The sequence below is a fragment of the Zerene cesonia genome, chromosome 16, assembly GCF_012273895.1.
Source record: "Zerene cesonia ecotype Mississippi chromosome 16, Zerene_cesonia_1.1, whole genome shotgun sequence".
Classification (NCBI taxonomy): domain Eukaryota; kingdom Metazoa; phylum Arthropoda; class Insecta; order Lepidoptera; family Pieridae; genus Zerene; species Zerene cesonia.
In genome coordinates, this window is record NC_052117.1 from 9,119,215 (window position 1) to 9,133,817 (window position 14,603).

Below are 14,603 nucleotides of genomic sequence, written 5' to 3' on the forward strand. Positions count from 1 at the left end.
CGACGGTCACGACCACGGCGGCTGTTACCGCCGCCGTGGCGGCCCCCGTCCCCGCCGGCGCGGCGCCCCCCGCCCCCGCCCCCGCCGTCGCGGCGTCACCCGCCCCCTCGGCGCCCGCTGCCTCGCCGCACGACGCCGCGCTGGCGGAGCTGCGCCGCGACGTGCGCAACGAAGTGCAACGACTACAACATAAGGTCATTTGTTATTATCGCACGCTCTTAGAGCCGCGCTTCAGACGGCGTGAGAGAGTGTTACATAACTAGATTTATTTCAAAAGTAGCTGTACCCGGACTTCGTTCGCGTTTGTCAATAAATTCTTAGATTGACTTTCACCCATACTCCCTCAGACAGCGTATCGATTTCCGGGATGAAAAGTAAATAAGATCCTTCCTCGGAGTAGATACTATAACTATTCCAAGTTTCATAAAAATTCGTTTAGCAGTTTTTGTGTGATTCTCATTCGAGATACAGAAAGACAGACAACATTTTTTTAAATTGCATTATGTACTTCAGTATCGACACTAAAACGCCCCACAAAAAAAATCTAAATATCTTCAATGTACTGAATTTGACCCCGACCATTTTTATTATGGTATAGGTAGCCTCTCCAAATGTTGATGGGCGTTGGTAGAACTTACCGTCAGGCGACCCACCAGCTCCGTTGCCGGTAGTGACATAAAAAAAATAGAAGAGCTGAGAGCTAAGAGTTGTGCGAAGGCAGCACTATACAACTATTAACATGGCAATAAAAACCTTAACGTTTCTGTGATTTTCTTGGAAAAATATGCAAATAATAGATAGATTTAAGTGATAATCAATGGAAGAAACTTGTCAAATGAAATTAATGGAAAATGGAAGAAACAGTTCAGTGATTAAAAAGTTTATGATATAGATGGAAAGTGAATTTTTATCATTAAAAATCTATTAACTTTACAAAGCACAAGTTCACAATTTCCAAATTTATTACATTCACTTTAAATGTTTTATTTAATCTACTTTGATTGAGATGGCTTATTGCACAATAAACGAATACATTGACGATAAAAAATTGTAGAATGTATAGTTCGCAAATCAACAACAGGACGGGTTACTGACAGCCAATGAATTTCTATTCTGTTCTATAGATCGTATTTGTAATGTTGGTATCTTTAAAAAGAGAAACTATCAAGTTTTTTGTCGAATCTTGTCGGCAGAAGTGACATTCTGAATCAGTTGTAGTTTCAAAATAAATTGCTATTGATAAACACTTACACAAGTTTACGTGTCTTTCGATGAAACTCGGCTTTAATTATTACATGTTTTATATTTCGATATATCACTACATAGTATAAAACAAATTTCGCTTCCGCCGTCTGTGTGCCTGTATGCTTAGAGCTTTAAAATGACGCAACAGATCTTGATTGTTTCTTTAATAGATGGTGATTCAAGAGGAAGGTTTATATGTATAATAAAATAGGAAAAAAGGGGTTCTACTCCGAATTTAACACGTGCGAAGCCGCGGCCAAAAAGTAGTATAATTATAACATAAAACTATCAATGTATGTACATATTACTATAGTTAAATTTCGATCTAACGCAATATTTTTTTCAAACCGTAGCTAGCGAGGGTAGAAGAGCTCCTCACTTTGTTAGCGACGCGGCTCGGAGCAGATCCCAACAATGACTCGAGCCTAGACGCGTCCGCAGAGCGGACGGAACGGACGGAGCGAACAGACAGACCGGACCGGGCGGACAGACCGGACAGACCGGACCGGACGGATAGACCGGACCGGGCGGACCGACCGGACCGGGAACGGGACAGGAGCGAGCGCAGCGACCGCACGGATAGGATAGACTCGGCCGGGGCCAGGAAACGACGCTCAAAGGTTATAATTACAAAATCTAATAATCTGTGAAGTAGATGAGCACGTCGAGAGGGCGCAACACGCGGGGACACAGGGCGGGCGGGCCGGCGTGGTGAGCCAGTGATAACCCTAGCTAGCTAGGTTTATCTGAAAACTACAATAGTGTTTATTTATATTTACTATTTGACAATTCCTAAATGAAGCTGTGCTTTTTTTTTTGAAACGAAGGAGTTCGCTTCCTGGAAAGGAATATTAATTTTTCATAAATCTGATCATTCAGTTACAGTTTTCATTAAACTGACTTCCAGTTTTACGCCGATTTTCGATGTTCCTCATAGGGGAAAGGTGTACGAGATGATCCGTTGAGGGCAGATTATCCTTCACCGAAACTAGTCGCGCCATCTAGGTGTGTTTATTAGTAAAATGCAGTCCCCGATTCTCCTCCGCTTTTCTGAGTTGCAATAGCGTCTTGAGTAACAAAAATAATTTTGTCGAAAAAAATTATTATTTCGTGACTCTGATCTAAGATAAGATTAACTAAGTCTATTGTTTATGTGTTTCAGGGTCTTTTTTGATTTTAATTATGCATTGGTCAGGTCTTTATATCAGTCTGTTATGATATTTCAACAGTACTGAAATAGCTGAAACCACATGGTTAGGTTAGGTTAGGTTATGTTAACATTGATAAAAAAAAAATATTTATGGTACCTAATCCTCACGGATCGTCTTGTAGTCCTAGTAGCAAAACCATATGTATTGAACATTGGAATATGTATTATTATAATAATGATAGAAAGAATAAATATGGTTTCACTAATGTAAGTTGTCTGCATTATTGAGGAAATAAGACAAGATTTCGGTTTGCTAAAATTGGTATAGGTATATATATATTTAAATTTAATAATTCGATTCGATTGCGTTCACCGAAGCTGACTCTCGAGCTGAGCCTGTGCAACAACTGAAATGGAATTTAATGAGGATTCTAGTGAGGTAGATATGCGTACTACGGTCCCAAGTATATCACCATTTTCATCGCTTGTGTGTGGTCCTGGTGTGGAATATACAGTATAGCAAACCCTAACTTCACAAGATTTGAAACATTTGTAGTGTAAAACATCGTCACCGATTCCTGTAAACTTGTTTCCCAAAGTGGGTGATAACGACACCTTGTGGGCGCTGAAGGAGGTCCAGATCGATTAGTTGGCGTTGAACGGGCAAGAGGACCGATGGATGATTATCTCGCCATATCACCGTTTATCCGTGTAGACAGCCAAAGACAAACTTTGATGACCACCCCCCACCCCTCGCTCACCTCACCCAATTAAAAAGACACGTGTATAGTATATTTTTCAGGCTCGCAGTAAAGGTGCAGCGCCTCAAGTGCCGACGCCCACCACGCCCAGCGAGTCGCCGGGCAGCCCAGGCGGGCCGGCGGGCGCGGGGGGCGCCGGCGGGGCGGGCGGCGCTGGCGGGGCGGGGGGCGCCGGGGGCGGGGCCGCGCTGCGCCGACGCGAGTTCGTGTAGCGCGCGGCGGCGGGCGAGCCGCAGTAGCGCGCCGCCCGCCGCGCCGCGTGCACGTGAGCGGAGCGTGCCACTGTCGGACGTTTTGGATCACCGTGTGGCGTCGGAGGGGAACCTCGCCTTGTACGAGCGATACGTCCCAAAACGCCGTCGGACAGAATGCAGAATCGCTTCATTCACCCGTTATGCGCTTTCCTGTAAATACTCGCTTACGAATAACTCGGATCGATCCGATGCCAGTTGTATATTAATAGGTATAACTTAATATAAGTTGTAGAATTTAGACCGATACGACTAATGTTTAGATAACGATAATACTCAAAACTTGCCGCTAAGCGGTGATCGCTTGCACTAGTTTATTATTATTTTTAACGACGAATAATGTTATCGATGCGGTGTGATATTACTGAATGGCATCCCGAGCTTAAAGCTGACTCGAATGGTAATGCAATATACGGTAGCAAATTAAATGAACAAAAAAAGTTTAACGAGTAGTTACAATGTGAATTAGTCCATCCTGTGTAAATTGAAACTCGTTATCGCTCTATAGTCGATCTCGGGTCGCGTTCGCTTCGCTCGCCTTTAAGTTCTGCTCACAAGGGTAATTTTCAAATTATATCTCAAAATACAGGGAAAATCAAGCTAGCTGTCGTTATCTTCAGTCAATATACACTTTATCGATTAAAAATAAAATCTATTTATTTTTATACTTCCTATTCACATAATTGAGCGGAAGAGCGGGCGAGCGAAGGCGGCGCGAAGCGTGTCGTCGCCGCGTTCGCTTAACGCATTACATTGCTTCTTATACACACACTACTGACACCTATTAAAAATGTATAAATAGTATCTAAGCTGTTCGAATGATTGAATTATATTATATATCGTAAGTTATACCTAATTATTAGTAGTTTTGAAAAGCAATATTTATAATATAATGACTCACCTCCTTGTATATTACACACGATCGACCAAGTACTTTGTTATTGCTCCAGAATTATGATAATTTATGATTACATCTCTTTGTACATACTTTGTACTATACAGTACTGATACTAGCAAATTTAATGTTTTTTACTTCGGCACTGTGAGATAGGACTGGATCTGATATTACTGTTTGTTATTATATGATTCTTATTACTGCTTACGTATAATGTACAAAAATAAAGTGATATTAACGCAATATTTTATAGTAAAATCTCGATAAATCGTTACAAATTTAAAAGTTTACTTGGCTATATTATTATTTACGTCGTTTTTAACTTTAAGTACCTACTTATGTTCACGATACATATCCAAGTGAAATGGCGCAATATGAACTTATGTAACGACATCAATGAAATAAGTATACGTACTAGGAACGCTTTGTTGATGTGAGTGAGGTGCGGCGCCTCTTATTTATTATTTGTTCATGTTTTTAAAGTTTATTGTCACAAACACCGAACGACGCGCCGCAAGGACTACCGTCATTTAATAATTGTTTACAAATTTATTCTGCACTCTGTTGATAAATCTCATAAAATATAAATACTTTCATGTGCCTATAATTAATACATTCAGAACAATCAGCTTTGCGTCGCGTCGCGTTTAGTGTTTAAAATTTGGAAATGGGAAGCTTAGTCACTGCATTTCGGTAAACATAACTCCGAATTCCAACCCTCTCATATCAATTCAATCGTTTTTTTTTTTAATGTGTGTAATAACTACTTAATACCTCTACTTTCCTAAATTTAGCTACTTGGAGTTCTACAGGTAGAGTTGTATACGTACCTAACATAAGAGCAGAACGCTTTACGATTCCAGTTTAGAGTTACTCCATACTCCAAAGCCCGACTTGATTGAATGAATGTTTGCGTGAAGTCGGTCAGCCCGCCACTCGCAGTGAGTAAGCTGCCCGAGTATGTCTAGTGTACGATTCCTTGCAACGCTAAGCCGCGACTCCTTATATTTTTATTGAAATATACTTTCAAGAGATAACGTCGTTAGTCTTTTATTTCACGATTTCCCTTGAACTTCAAAATATGTATTGATATCACGCGAATGAATGTTTGGTGTTTCAAGTAGAATTAGTATGGACAAGCCCATATGAGACAGATTTCAAACTTCACTCGGTGGCCATGTATGGACAACGGCTGGTTTATAACAGGAATAAAATGGGATGAACAAATAAAACATCGATTTAGTTTAACCCTAACTTTATTATAATATATACAAAAGAAAATATAGAGCGCGTTCGAGCGCGCGGGCCCAGTACTGTCGACTGGCACTGGCCGACACTGGCCGACACTGGCAGACACTGGTCAGCGCTGGCCGACACTGGCAGACACTGGCGATACTCCGAGGCCGGGCCCGAAAGTCGTCCGAATACAAAATAAAGCATGAAATTTCGATTTCGTGATACAAGTTAACATTTCGCTGGTGAACTTGCTATGAGATTTTATATTGATTGTTGAGTTTATACACTCGAGCAGTCACAACTCCAACATTCACTATAACCTTACATCTATTTGGCGGCAGTCAAGTGTTACAGCGACCGACGCGCGACATGTGCGACACGCGACTCGCGACTCGCGACTCGCGACACGGCCACACGCGACGCGACGCGACGCAGCGTCAGGGGCCGGCCACGCGGTACACTCGTTAGTTAATTATAAATTAAATGCTTTCCTTCAGCCGTCTCGCTCGACGCTTTGGGTAGAGAAATCTTTGAATGTGTTCTTATTTTGCATTCATATACACGCAAACTTAAAAAATCGCTTATATATAAGTTTATGCTTAAACTTCTTACAATACACAACATCGAGGTCCTTTATAGATCGGGTATTACTACATATTCGTATATGATAATGAAACATAATTACAGTCCAATATCTGTCTTTCAAAATTCAATTCTATTCGTAGTTTTGATAACGTAAATAATTTTATAGTATAATTCATTGTTATAAATAATCTATTTAATAAAATGTACTTACAATCAATATTTAAAGCAATGAATTATTGACAGAGAAAACACTATGAACATAAAAAATAACATCAATAAAACTTAAACATAAAAAGCATAAATTAAAAATACCTATGATCTATATAATATATTGGCTGGATACAAGTCGAGTTCTCTGATAATGTGACGTTACGCGTTCATTAGACATGTGGATTGGCAGCGCCATTCGTGGGGTGTCGAGCGAGCGGTCGCGTGTTGTCGCGTGTTGTCGCGTGTGGTCGCGTGTTGTCGCGCGTGGTAGCGCGTGGTCGCGTGAGGTCGCGCGGGCGGCTAGTGGCGGCGGTCGGCGAGCGCGGAGTGCTGCGACAGGTGCGACAGCGCGGAGTGCGCCGACGAGCAGATGTCCTGCGAACCGACACAGCGCGTTAGTACATTACATCTACAGACATCGAGCGAACGATTACAAATGAGTAAATAAATTAACGACGCATGTGACAATTTTTTTTTTTTATGTCATAGCGGGCAGCTGAGCTGGCGGTTCGCCTGATGTAAAACGATCACCACCGCCCATAAACATTCGCAAAGGTGTAAGTACCTCTGTGAATGCGCTGCCCGCTTTTATGGGGTAAGGGAAAAGGAAAGGATTAATGACTGGAAAGAAGGAATGCACTAGGACGGGTGAGGAAAAGGAAACGGGCCTCCGGCTCCCCCACTCACCGTACGAAACACAGTGGCATGCCACTATTTCACGCCGGTTTTCTGTGGGGGTGTGGTACTTCCCCGGTGCGAGCTGGCCCAATTCGTGCCGAAGCGGGCTCGACTCCCACAATAAAATGACAATGACATAAAGGAATTACAACATTGTTTTGCTTTTCTTATTATTAATTTTATATATTTTATATTGTAAAAATCATAGAATGGGTTTTTAGTATGAGATTGGAGCATGCTTCTCAGGCATTCTCGGAGATCGGCGTTTAACAGTTGCATGCTTACTGTGTTTCGTTCCGCATCCTTTAACTTTTAAGGCGGATAACGTATTTGCGGCACTACCTTTACTTAACTTTGCGAATGTTCACGGGCGGTGGTGATCACTTACCATTAGGCAAACCACTAGCTGAGTTGCCCGCCTATGGCATAAAAAAAAACACGGAATAAATAGTTTTGATATCAATTAAAATAAATCGAATTAAATAGTAATTTGTAAGAGTCGATTATAAGAGAAAGAGTACCTGGTAGGAGAACTGCGGGAACTGGTCGAGCTGGCGCGCGGCGGCGTCGTGCTCGGGCGGCGTGAGCTCGACGGACTCGCCCGTGAACTCGGAGTCGAAGTAGCGCGTGTCGGTGTCGGACTCCACCTGCGGCTTGAAGGGCGGCGGCAGCTTCTTGGCCAGCAGGTCGGCCCAGTTGATGGCGCTGAAGAAGGGGTGCGCCATGATGTCGGCGGCGTCGCGCGGGCCCGCGCCCAGGCGGCGCGCCGGCTCCTTGGTGAGCAGCGCCGCCAGCAGCGCGCGGCACGCGGCCGACACGCCGCGCGGGAACCGCACCTCCTCCTCCAGGATCAGCGAGAACAGCACGTCGTGGTCGCGGTTGTAGAACGGCAGCCGCCCGCACGCCATCTCGTACAGCACCACGCCCGTGCCCCACCAGTCCACGGCGGGCCCGTAGTCCGTGTCCTCCAGCACCTCGGGCGCCAGGTACTCGGGCGTGCCGCAGAACGTCTTCGTGGTGCGCCCGTACGTTATGTTCACCTGCCGACGGATTACGTTTCACATCTCTTTCGTCATTCGTTAGTTAGCTCCATGTGTTGTATCAAACCGACCCTTTAGCCTCGACTTCGACTTAGACTCACTTTAAACAGACAGATTTAATTCAAATTCTGTACACTTATCGAAGATCGGTGATGATTTAATGATTTCATGCGGTTATTTCAGTACCCTTATTTAGATTTGGATCGCGTAAGGAAGGCCACAAGTCGGCTGAATTTCAGCGAGAGCTGAGAGAAGTAGCGGCAAAGGCGCACCTTGCAGAGGCCGAAGTCGGCGATCTTGATGTGGCCGTCCTTGTCGAGCAGCAGGTTCTCGAGCTTGAGGTCGCGGTAGATGATGCCCTCGGAGTGCAGGTAGCCGAGCGCGGACACGATCTCGGCGCCGTAGAAGCGCGTGCGCTCCTCGCTGAAGGAGCGCTCGTGCGACAGGTGGAAGAACAGCTCGCCGCCGTTCGCGTACTCCATCACGAAGCACACGCGGTCCGCCGTCTGGAACGAGTAGCGCAGCGCCTGCCCACACCCCACGCCCACGCCCACACCCCCGTATAGATCGCGCTCTCCTGATCTTAGCGGTCACAGGCAGTCTGCTGATGACTGCCTGTGACTATTACGTTTTTAGGCAAAAACTTTTAATTGACTTATCTTTGATGAGAGTTTTATTGTATTTTTTTTTGTTACATATTTCTGTCGTAACAGGTTATTAAAAAGTCAAATATCTATACTTTCAATTGAGTTCATACAGGCACAGATTCCTAAAGAACTCAGAAGCCTATTTGCTTTAATGTAACAGAAGACCATTTACTTAAAATATACAAAAATTAAAAAATTAATCAACCAACCGTGAGGAAGGGGTGCTTGGTCTTCTTGAGCACGTGATTCTCGGTGATGGTGTGTGCCACCTCGTCTTTCTGGATGATGAGATGCTTCTTGAGGATCTTCATGGCGTACAGCTTACCCGTGCCCTTTTCGCGGCTCAGAACCACCTTGCCGAAGGTGCCCTTCCCCAGCACCTTTACGAACTCGAATTTCTCCAGTGTCTGGAAAAGTCGTACTTTCATATAAGTATGTGAATATATGTGGCTAGAAGTACTTGTAGCATTTTATGATAATGATAAATAGAAATGCTCAATACCTCATTCCGATTTAAAACTCCATTCACAAACAAACTTTTAAAAAGAAATTAACTTGTATGTTGCGTATAGATTCAGTTACATTTGCCCAAATCTTTTTATTGCTTATTTACATGACATATATGAATATTGCACAGTAAAGGCATCGGCGGAGGCGTGTTGTGTACTCACGATGCGGCGCGGGTCGCGGAAGCTGGTGCCGAGCTGCGCCATGTCGCGGTCGTCGCCGTCGGGCGCCGCGGCCGGGCCCGCGCCCGCCGCGCCGCCGCCGCTCAGCTGCGACGACACGTAGCGGATCGCCGCCACCCACTCCTCGCTGCAACACGCAACCGCGCAACCGCGCAGACACACGCGTCAACACTAGCACCGCTAACGATAGATTACTTTATGCGTACACTATAAAAATATTTGTTATTTGAAAATTTTAAAAATAAAAATTTTAAATTCTAGAAAAAGAATTAATCACGAGGCGAGATTCGAACCCGCATCATTGTACCAAACCTTAACTTAAATAATGAATTAAATGAGAAAATACTAAATACTTCTTTCTATTACTTATTCTTATATAAATACTAGCTGACCCGGCAAACGCTGTTCTACCTTACTCTTATCATTTAGGGGTATGAAAAATAGATGTTGGCCGATTCTTAGACATATGTGATCTAGTGGGCACACAAAATTTCATAAGAATCGGTCCAGCCGTTTGGAGGAGTTTGGTAACTAAAATTGTGACATGGGAATTTTATATATAAGATATTGTAAACTAGCTCGTGGTACATAGGCTTTAAGCACGCAGAGATCACACACCATATCCATGATGAAAGAATTTTTGGAATTGGCCCTTTGTTCAAAAGATTTCAGCTTTGTATTAGGTATTAAGTGTAGATTGGTGGCTAGTAATCTAGTGGCTGCTTGCTTCAGCATCTGTGTTGAACCAGGAAAACCATACCATATGAGTCAGCTTAAGTTCAAATTATTCCCTAACAACTGGCAGATATGCCAAATTTTGTGTGAGAATGGAAATGAATGTGGAAAACCAAAGTATTCTGTATAGTATATTACATAATACTACAGAATTTAACTATGTAGAAAAGTTAATAAGTAATAGTTAATTAAAATAAAAAAATAAAAATATTTCATATTTTCATTTGTCATTGTCATATTTTCAAAAATACATACCACCTGAGTGATATCAAACATGTCCTACTTATAAATAATAGAATATAAAAAATTGGTAGCAATATAAACAGAAATGTAAGAAATATTCATCAATAGTTCGCCACCAAGTGGAAGTGTAACATGAGGGTCCAGTAAATTTTTAAAATTTTTAATGGATTTTATATTTTAATATATATATATATTTTTTATGACATGCAGTAATGTTTTACTTTAACTCATATTCATTTTTATATTTTCAACTGATTTAAGCAAAGAATCCATCCCATTTGACAACAATATTCACTAAGAATACTCAACTCTTACACAAAAGAATAAATTACAATTAAATGCCTATAATTTTACCTGAGTATATTCATATATGAAATAAAAATAATATATTATAATAGTTTAAAAAAACTAAAAAAACACGCTTTTATCATACTTTGCAAATTGAAAAATGGAATAATTTTATCAAATTAGTGTATTGTCATCAGTCCTAAATAAATCTACAAAGTTTGAACGAAATCTGGCCGTTTAAAGTGGGTCAAAATCGCGCCCAAAGAAGTCGATTACAAACAAACATACAGGTGAAGCTAATAAAAAGTGTGTAATAAATAAACTGAGGCTTGAAATCAATTGCTTTTGTGCGCATTACAATGTTTGTATAAAATGAAATGGAAATATTAGGTTTGATGTCTGTACATGTCATCCTAATTGTACAAGCTGTTTGTCTTCACTTGGTAGCCACATAGCTTATTCACCAGAAAAATATACAAGCTATGGAAATACTTTTGCCCACGGGTCCGTACCCAGGTAAAACAATTTTAAACAGCAAGTTATGAATTATGAAGTCATATTATTTTAGGAACTATTCAGTCAGACTTGACTTTTTAAAAAGTCACATCAAACCTTCATACTGGGGGAAGTCATATTATTTGTCACTATTAACAAGTTTAAACCAAATTATTACCTCATAAATACCAATTCTAATCGGATGATTCACCATCAATGCTTGCTTAAAAACAAACACTTTTAATAATGAATGACTGCATCAGCTTGTTATTGCCGTCTTATCTTGAAGTTGTAAGAACTCTTGCGACACTTATTATCTAATTTATTTCTGGAAGTTAAGGCAAAAACTAGCAACTTGTTTATCAATAATTTCTTTTACATTTTGTTTTTATATTTATATATGCAGTGGATCGAGTTCATCCCTTATATCATAAATAATAATAAATCATAGTCAATTAGACAAAAATAAATGGAAAATTGTATACATCTCTCAATGTGAGCTTTCATACAGTTAAACATGAAAATATTTAGTGTGGTTCTTAAGCGACACATTCCATTAATTGTCATCTTCCATATATTCATTAATGCTATAGTAGGCTCTCTGAACTAATACAATTTTAATGTATTTTTTTTTAATTTAGCACTACGAAACAATTTAATACTATGAAATTCTATTGTAGAAGAGTATACCTTGTCCCATAAATGAATTTTTTACTTTGCTAAGCCGGAAAACAGGCATTTCAATTTTATTTCTGTTCCTCGTGTCATAACAATGTCTATCTCTTATATATGTCGATGTTATTGTGTATGAGTAAAATGTTATTAAATATATATTGTGACACTACAAAAAGCATACCCATACTCTTAAAAAGATCTTTTAATGAGCCCCAAGCACATAAATGATATATAGTATTTTTGTGTTGTTACACGTCACATGGATGTATTATAAGCATCCTTGTTTATGTCAATTATTTCAATTGATCTTATTTCATATTAATAAGACAGGTTAATTGCAAATATCATAATAGATAAATAATAACAGAAACTTCAAATAATCAATACATCATATCAGAGGCCGCATCAAGGATGCACTTTAGTAGTAAAGAATCATTATTATATATGTTTCCACACCAAAAATAATTTATTAATAATTTTTGAGAGAAATTAATCTAAGATCTTCAATAATTACACAAAAATTTAAATGAAAAATGTTATGATGATGAACTCATTACACAACAATCATATCTCCAAAAAGACACATTCAAGTAAATATTTACTCTTGTTATGATGAAATGTAAGGAAAGTAAAATTATGAAATCCTTCAAAGAATGCCATAGTAGAGTAAACAACACATACAAGTGTGCATAAAAAGTGTTCAGCTGAGTCAGCCACATGAGTGTGCAGGCTCACTGTAAACAAACAAACTGTGGACTTTGGACTCTACACTGTTTTTACTGCTTTTCTACTTACTATTGTGATATTCAACAACAACATGCCATGAAATATATAAAAACAAATCTCAAGTTTAATTACCTGCCACATCAAAGTTTTTATTGAGAGTTATTATGTTTATATAAGTTTGAATTATAATTTGATTTTGATGCAATTACATGAACTTGTACAGTTTAGATGCACCAAAATTAACGACACATAATTACCAACAAAACTAACGCGAGGAATCAGCATGGTGACATGTACGTACCGTTCCCTCTCAGAGTCGACGGCGAAGTTCCGTTCGATGACCGTGGTCCACTGAAGACCACGGATAGTGAACACGTTGGGGCGAGGCTTGTCCACGGCCATAATCTGGCAGTCACGGACGGTAAACTTGTTAAGGGGGTCCCGGTAGTTATTTCGCTCGGGCTGCGACTTGAAGCCCACCAGGTCGCCATTGTCGAAAAGGATGAAGTAACGATCGCGCCAGTTTCGTATGTGCTCGCCGCGTTTCAGCAGCCAGCCCTCCTTGACAATATTGCCGGGCGCCGCCTCCGCCATAGCCAGCTGCCTCGAGGCCTACCCGTGCTCTTGCGAGCTGTTTGATAACAAATTTCCACTCGTCGACGTACCACCACGTTTATGTTTTTACACTTCCCACGTGCGTTTCACCTGTGCTGAATCACACCATCGATGTTAATACTGAGCATTTTTAAAGATAAAAGTGCAAAATAACACTGATTAATAATATTTTTCCGCCTAGAAAACGACACGATTTAGCGACGTAGCCTCGCGGTAATAAACTTAACGATTAAAAAATACAATGTTATCTGTTGTGCAAATCGACCAATGCTGGTTTATGCGGATATTTCAATAGGTCAGAAAGAGAAAGAAGCATAAGGTGACACTACGTTCAGAACACTTTAATTTAATAGCATTATATCCTATTTTGACAAAATAGTTCTATTCTATTCCCACTAGAGGCATATATGGCGCCGTGCTTGTTTTGTCCTTTTTAACGTTCCGTTACAAGCATTATAACAAAATTATTACACAATCAATACTTAGTACATATTAAAAAAAAGAAACAATTTTATTCGTATGCGTATATTTTTTTATAATTCTGTTTTAGTTTATTTTAGGATATAAAATAAAGAACAATATTTTTCAATTTGAAATTTGAGACTGTAAAATATATTTTTTTATGTCAATAGCAAATTACTAATTAGTGAGCAAGAAGCAAAAATAATTAATTAAAAGTGAAGTAATAGGAGTACTGAAATGTTTGGATAGGGTAACACTAAATTATAATTTGGATGTTTGGTAGATTTGTGCACTGTTGAAACTTGAAGTTTATGATCAAATATTCCCACGCGTAGATTGTGTAAATTTTTATTTGTATCAATTTCTCACCTCGATGTTTTTTTTTGAGGTGACCATGAAATTCAAAGATCAAAACCATTTATAAAACTCGATGCAAATCAACGGAGTGTTTAAATAAGTTTGACATGTATATGCGTGTAGGTCTGTCTGTTGCATCACCGAATTGAATTAACGGTAGATTAAAAAATTGGTATAAACAGATACACTGATAAATTTATACATGATAAACTTATAACCCTTCTCGTTTTGCGTCGGAGGTTAAAAATGGATTCGTATTCATCCTTTTATGCTATTAATAATAGAAGGCACTTATAGAGCGTACAGTTTGATTACCTACATAATATAATCGTTGTCGGACACAACTCTCAACTACCCTCATTTAGAAAATAGTCTTGTAACTAGTTGGTGCAAATATTTCGACGTGTGGCATTTCTATAACGTTCGATAGATTTTTGCTCATTCTTCCTTTCCCTCTTAGTTGTATCAATAAAAAATAGAATTAAATTAATTTTTATACTCTTTTTACGGAGTTGTTTGAGGGTCAAATAAATACATGAATGTTAAAAGCAAAATATATAAGTTCAAAAACCTTAACTGACAGTGGCAATATAAAACGTTATCCTTAAGATCAACAAGTT

General features: G+C 39.9%; 1 protein-coding gene and 1 long non-coding RNA gene across 2 annotated transcripts; one reads left to right on the forward strand and one right to left on the reverse strand.

Annotated features, from left to right (window-relative positions):
* Positions 1 to 69: 69 nt before the first annotated feature.
* LOC119832893 lies at positions 70 to 4,030 on the forward strand. Its single transcript, XR_005287930.1, has 3 exons — positions 70 to 194; positions 1,599 to 1,865; positions 3,198 to 4,030. It is a non-coding gene; the product is annotated as an uncharacterized LOC119832893 (long non-coding RNA).
* Positions 4,031 to 5,540: 1,510 nt separating this feature from the next.
* Positions 5,541 to 13,397, reverse strand: LOC119832809 (RAC serine/threonine-protein kinase-like). Its single transcript, XM_038356579.1, has 6 exons — positions 12,851 to 13,397; positions 9,370 to 9,514; positions 8,908 to 9,105; positions 8,324 to 8,578; positions 7,533 to 8,051; positions 5,541 to 6,708 (listed from the first exon to the last, which is right to left on the reverse strand). The coding sequence occupies exons 1-6, from the start codon at positions 13,141 to 13,143 to the stop codon at positions 6,634 to 6,636; spliced, it is 1,485 nt and encodes a 494-aa protein (XP_038212507.1). The 5' UTR covers positions 13,144 to 13,397; the 3' UTR covers positions 5,541 to 6,633.
* Between the last annotated feature and the right edge of the window lie 1,206 nt (positions 13,398 to 14,603).